The sequence below is a fragment of the Mus musculus genome, chromosome 12 (assembly GCF_000001635.26).
Source record: "Mus musculus strain C57BL/6J chromosome 12, GRCm38.p6 C57BL/6J".
NCBI classification, from domain to species: Eukaryota; Metazoa; Chordata; class Mammalia; order Rodentia; family Muridae; genus Mus; species Mus musculus.
In genome coordinates this window covers 75,447,168-75,453,799 of record NC_000078.6, presented here as the reverse complement: position 1 = coordinate 75,453,799, position 6,632 = coordinate 75,447,168, and the positions used below count along the sequence as shown (strand labels likewise).

Below are 6,632 nucleotides of genomic sequence, written 5' to 3'. Positions count from 1 at the left end.
AAAAGGAGCGAGAAGAACTGTGGAAAAAATTGGAGGATCTGGAGTTAAAGAGAGGTCTTAGACGCGATGGGATAATTCCAACTTAACAACAGCCTGACAGCGACACACTAACCCGTGGGTCACACGCTTATGTAGTAGAAGGATGGAGCAACAGTTTTCTGTATTGTGCAACTTTACAGTAGATTTCACATTTGTCTCATTATTACAGCAGCACTGTATATACCTGTCTCTAAGTAAAGGAAAACATAAGGACTTCAAAGTGTGGACAGTAGATGGACTCTCAGAACTTTGCAAACATAATCATTGTTCTAACCCTCTTTAAAAACAAACAAACAAACAAAAGGTCTACAGAGATCTGTCGGGGAAATTGCTATGTTAAAATTCCATTATCAGGAGTTCCTTATTTATCACTAGCAGAGAGTATGATACAATTTTCAAATGTGAACAATCTTAAATTTAGCTTGTCTTTCTGCTAAGCTGTTAAATGTATTTATAGTAAAGGAAGAAAAGATTGTCATTTCTTTATAAGTTTGTATAGCGCCCTCCTCTGGACATGACTGTAACGTGATATCCTTTCCTTTTGCACATCTTCATGAGTCAAGTGTCCACATGGACCGGGGCTGTGAGTCAGAGGTCTCTGAGGAAAGGTTGTCTGCTGGATGAACATCTTCCCAGCTGCCAGGTCCTGGTACTCCTTTAGTTTTCAGATTAGGAGTAAAAAGAAGAGGTGATAAGCATGGTAGCGAAGGGAATGTTGGACTTCATATCAGATATGGTGAGTCCAAATCAGTGTCTTGAATCCTTTGAAAACAGGCAGTGGGACGCGCAGGCTTCAGCACCTGCAGCATTAGCTGCAGACATAAGTGTGCATCCAGACCAGAGACAACTTAGAAATGTCAGAGAACATCCTTTCGGATCCTGTGGAGTAAGAGAGAGAGCACTAAGCGATAGAACCGTGAAGCCGAGCACCAGGACCGCGCATCCACTTGGGAACCGAGTTGAGCAAACAGCATGAACTGTTTGCAGTTGATGCCTTACTTCCTAATGTGTACTTACAAAGTATTTCAGCAGAAGAGGATGCAGGGTGCAGCCTCTGGGAGGAACATCCTCCTTCTCTAGCTCACCACAGCGCCAGCCCTGTTTTTAGCCAGAAAGGATTCAGGATCAACATTATGCGTTCTGAATTGGATGCATATTCCTAACTACTGTATTTGTTACCAAAAGTGGTTCTACAAATGCTACTGAAAAAAATCTGGAAATTCCTAATGTCCTGAGTATTAATAATAAAGTTTAAAAAATGCTTTTATATCAAAGGTGCATCGTGACCAAATTGTTTAAGTTAAAAACAAAACAAAACCAAACCAACCCGAGGGCTGTGCTCTAGCTGGGCTTACTGTCTCTGTACTGGGTCCCCCTGGGTAGGTAAGTTGCTGATGTACAGGTGTGCAGTATGTATTCACCCGATGTGTTGCATCGCTGTGTATTGGCAAGTGTGTGTTGTGGGGTTTGTTTCCAGGAAGCTTTTTCTTGTTAGAGACAGGACAGTGGTGAGCCCATAACCCCGAGCCATCACATCCAGCAGTGTTCATGGCATAGAGCCGACTCTGTGTTCATATGTTGAGTTGTGATTATAGCTAACATGAACACACATGAGCTATTGTTGCTCTTAGTAGAAATACAGTATAAATATGGGCTTGTATATTTTCTTCCTTCCTTTTAAATGTAAAGTAGAATATATAGAGCTTTGTTGTTTCCAAGGAAAAGGAGGGGAAAAGCCACTGACCTATTTCACTTATGAAGTATTTCCAGATTGTCAGTCACAATGTGTACATAAATGTAAGCTAATTATGGATATTTTCATTTAGGTACCTTTGTTCTCTTGTTTTTTAAAGGTATGCGTACCACCAAGTCCAAGATGGTTCAGTGGAATAAATAGGACTCTTAAAGAGCGTTAAGGAGGGTTCCATCTGAGGACCTGGAAAGTGTGAGCAGAGCTGCATGTTCACATATTGATGCTAAGAAGCAAACCATAGCACATCTCCCTTAGCTGTCTTAGCCGTTTCCATCTTCATTACACATATCTTTGATAGTGTAGACCTTGCTTGCTGTGGTCCCTCTGGGGATGACATGTGCTCATTTGACATGAGGAAGGTCAGGACCTCTTTCTGCACCGTGTCCTGTCCTCAGAGCTAAGGGTCAGTGTTGTCTGTTGGTCATTCCCAACTGAGAGGAATGAAGCTAAGCTTTAGACTATTTAAAGATGTGATGAGAGCTGAATGTCAGAACTCACAGGGCAATCTCTGAGAAGAAACACTCATTTCCCTTTTAACCAAAAGTGACAATGTGACCTCTGTCATGTTGTGTGTGGTGAGGAGAAGCTAGCCCAGGTGACTTGATTGTTGCACTATGTGACATATTTAAGGACATACTTGCTGCATTTGCAGCAGCCCCCCTGTCTGACCTCCCTGGGCAATCCTGCTGTCACTCAATGTGAGTTAACTGTGACAAACTCAGCTCTGTGTTATATTTTGTTTGCTTCATAGTTTCCAGAACTATATATAAATATATTTTTTCAATAGCAAATATTGTAGTTAGTGAGTGGTGACCACTTCAACCTTATCCCTACCATATTGGTTTCAGGGATGGGACTAAGAATGTCCTTGGAATAAAAAAATTAAAATATAACCCTGTGATTTAGAATGATGCCGAGGTTGCAGGTTGCAGCCTGCAGCAGCTGTGTGAGCGAAGTGACCGTCTCCTCTGGATCAAGCGTCCACTCCTCATTGTGCCCAGGCCCCAGTGCTCCTTCATCACTGTTTAGTTATTGTCCGCTGTGGTTTTGATTATATTTTGCTCTTCCTGACATTGACTGTTTTTTTTTAATAAAAGAAAATAAAAAGTAAATGAATAACCCCTGAATGTGACTGGATGCAGGGATAAGCCCCTCCCTCCTCCTTGGGCTCTTTCCCTAAGTGGCAGGATCGCGCTGGCTCTGTATCTCCCGTGCGTGCGGCAGTCCAAGGTGCAGACCTAGGGAGCACTTGTCATCACACCTCCTATACTGAACACATAACCCTAGGCTCAATCACTTTATGGAAAGGGAAATAAAGTAGACTTTATTTTAGGGATGGAGCCGGGGAGTGGTGTGTGGATGGGAGGCTGGTATCAACATCACTAAGTATTCCGAAGGTCTTCTTGCTTTGTTTTTCCATTTTAATTGATACACTGACCTGGCCCAGGAAAGGAAGAGCCGCTCTCCTTTGATGTTATTAGCCAACATTCCCACAAAGTGACGGTCACCTGTCTCAGAAAGGCAACAGGAGATATGATCCGTGACATTTTATTTGCACATGAATATTTTATTTTTGTATTCTGGCTCAGCTGCTTCTCTTCGTGGAGTTAGGGAGGAGCCATAAAGGACTTTTGTAATAAGTAATATTGGCAACGCATTTTATACTCCTCTATGTTTACTTTTGAGAACCTGAAAGAAGGGGTGTGCGTCCGAGAGGAGGGTGAGCGGAGCTTGAGCCAGCGGAATGTTCCATTTGTCTGCCGCTTGTGCACGAGAGCGGCCAGCTGTAGCGTCTCCTGGAAACCAACGCCCCGTGCTATGACGTCTGTGAGCCTAGGTTTCCTTTCCTCCCCTCCCTTCCCCCATCCTCTCCTCCATTTTCTTTCTTTCTCAACCCATCCCTTTTTTTTTTTAAATCACTTACTGTAAATAAGTTGTAATCTAAACCTCATGTATCAATGGGGAAATTTCAAATATAAATATTACCAACACGTTTTCTTGTTGTCTGGCTTTTGATTGGAGTGTAATGAGAATGGCATGCCCATCTCCTCAGGCCTGAGGGTTTCATCTCAGCTCCAGCCTCTCCTCTCCCTCATTTCATTGTTGTGGCAGGAGAGGGCAGCACACGTTCATTTTTCCCCCCGCTAGGAAGCCACAGTGTTAGCTGTGGATGAGTGTTTTTCTTAAGTTTTCAAAACATCCGTTGGTGCATAGATGTGAAAATGAAACAATATGAAAAGTTGCATATGAAAAATGACAGACTGGTTTAGCCAGGCAGGGAAGCCTTCTGATCCACTTCAAAGTAAAAAATTACCCAAGACACTTCCAGCCCCTGTTGAACCAGACTTCTTCCGTTTCAAACAGCAGGATGCAGGTGGCAGCTTACACACTTGGAAATAAGCGTTCATCTTTGAAAATAATATACTCTCTCAAAAGTGGTTACAGACTAAGCAGAGGTGCTCCCCAAAGCAATGTAATCCTCCCGTTGACAGCTATGTGAGATTCTGTACTGTGGGTGTCCCTAATAAATAAGCACTGAAGGGTGCAGGTGCCTGGCTGCTTGTCTTTATTGTCGACCCTGTGGCCTTTTGGGTCATACTAATAATGTTGAACTGAGTTTTGAGATGTGTGTGTGGGGTGAGTGTTACCAGGTTTCAGTTTTGAGAAACGTTATGTCTAGGGGTCTAGGGAGTGGCCCAGTGGCTATCACTATAACAGTGTTCCACTTATTCTGCCTCCCAGGCTGCAGCATGGGGTAGGACTGGTGAGAATATTCCGTCTGGTCCTTTAGTGTGACGAGGAATATCTAAAGGAGGAGCAGATTCACTTCAGCAGGGCTGGCGGAGTTTATGCTGCCCGTGGCCTGGAGTGCTGCCAGATGTCCCATTTCTTCCTCTCAGGACTTCCTCATTGGACCACCCTGTGGCAACTGGAAGTGAAAACTACCCATCCTTTGAGGCCTGGCTCCAGAGACTGATAGCAACTGTTTCACCACTTCCTGCTGGTCAAGCAGTCGCAGAGCCTGCTCAGAAGAGTGGGAGGTCATTTGTACTCCTCCTAAAGCTGCCATGGAGTCCTTTCTTTGCAGTATTTGCCTTCTGTGGAATTTGCTCTCATGGCGAATTGGAGCATGTCACGTTTTAGAGTCACCTGGAGCTAGGATGTTCCATGTATAGTTGGGTTATTTGTATGTAGGTTGTTGAGTGGGAATCTAGATCCATTGTTTTCCACTGTGAGCTTCCAGTTTGGTGTTTGGTTTGGTTTGGTTTTTTTGAGACAGGGTTTCTCTGTGTAACCCTGGCTGTCCTGGAACTCACTTGGTAGACTAGGCTGGCCTTGAACTCAGAAATCCGCCTGCCTCTGCCTCCCGAGTGCTGGGATTAAAGGCGTGAGCCACCACGCCCGGCGAGCTTCTAGTTTTTGTAATGGGGTTATGACAGAAGCCTTGCCTCAAGAAAGTGCCACAAAAATGTGGCTTTAGATCTCGATATCTTCTCCACTCGTCCCCCCTATAGTTTTATGATTGTATCATCGATGCCTTTTAATTTGGCATTTATTTTGAAGAATTTCAGTATGGTGGACCCTTCCTATTGCCACACAAAATTGAGGGATGTCGTGATGTTCCTAAAGTAAGTAAATGTTAGTGAGTAATGGGGAATATATGGAGTTGGTAACTTCAGAAGAATCATTACTTGGATACTACCAAGTCTTATGTTTTGAATGTGTGTACTCCCAAAACTTGTAGGAAATGGAGTCTTCAATAACATTTAGAGGTGGTGCCCATAGGTGATCAGTCTGTGAGAGTCTAACAGATGTGAGTGGAATGATTCTGTCACAGCAGGAATGAGTCAATTATGAAAGGTTAAGTCCAGGCCTGTCCTTTTTTTCTCCCTGTCTCTTACTCTGGTCTTCTACCATGAGCTGACGCAGCAAGAAGGTCTTCCCCAAATGCTAGGGCACCTACCAGCCTCCAGAACTGTGAGAGAAATTCCTCTGGACCAGTGAGACATTTAAACTTCTTTTCTTTATCCATTAATGTCTGGAGTTCTATACAGCAGCACTGACAGACTGAGATGGTCCAGAAACAGTGGATGCTGCAGTCCTTCCTCTCTGATGTCAGGTCAGGCTCTTCAGTATCTTCAAGTTGTAGAGTTCCCTAAGCAGAGCAGAATCAGACAAGGTATAGCCCTTCAGGTCTGGCCTTTTCACTTAGCATAACATTTAAATTTTCATACGTGTATGAGTTTTGCCTGAATATATGTCTGTCTATCATATGTGTGTCTGATGTCCACAGGGGTGTTGGATCTCCTAGTACTGGAGTTGCAGGTGGTTGTGTAGGTACTGGGAATTGAACATGGATGCTCTGGAAAAACAGTGTTCTTGACTACCGACCTACCTCCCCTGACCCTAGCGCAATACTTTGAAGATTATTCAGTAGCAGTAGTTGTCGTGGCGGAATAATCTTTTGTGTGGTGATAGCTTGCTTTCTTTTTATCATTAGATAAAAAGATTAGATTGTGTCCTGCCAGCCCCACTGTCTGACTTTCGGAGGAACCGTGAATGGTTTCCAGGGCAGCTTCACTAATTCCTTTTCCTCCAGCAACGAGTGATGTTCATTTCCTCTCCATCTGTGACAGTGTTGTCACTTCTGTATATGTCCATTATAGCTTAGTGGGCAGGTTGCTCATGGAAAACTTGTCTTGTTTGGGGTTTCTGTCTTGTTACCTTGAATATTACATTATGGGAACTCTGGATTTGCATATATTCTTCTGAGGAATATCGATTTATTTTCAAGCAGATATTTAACTGAGGCAGTGGTACCAACCTCAGGTCACAGCTT

General features: G+C 43.6%; 1 protein-coding gene across 4 annotated transcripts in view; it reads left to right on the top strand.

Annotated features, from left to right (window-relative positions):
• Ppp2r5e (protein phosphatase 2, regulatory subunit B', epsilon) overlaps positions 1–4,337 on the top strand; it is a 146,775-nt gene extending 142,438 nt beyond the window's left edge. For all 4 annotated transcript variants that reach the window (XM_006515926.3, NM_012024.3, XM_006515925.3 and 1 more), the window contains one exon: positions 1–4,337. This exon is cut by the window's left edge and continues 14 nt beyond it. In XM_006515926.3, the coding sequence (XP_006515989.1) occupies positions 1–86 (86 nt within the window). In that variant the 3' untranslated portion in view covers positions 87–4,337.
• The last annotated feature ends 2,295 nt before the right edge of the window (positions 4,338–6,632 follow it).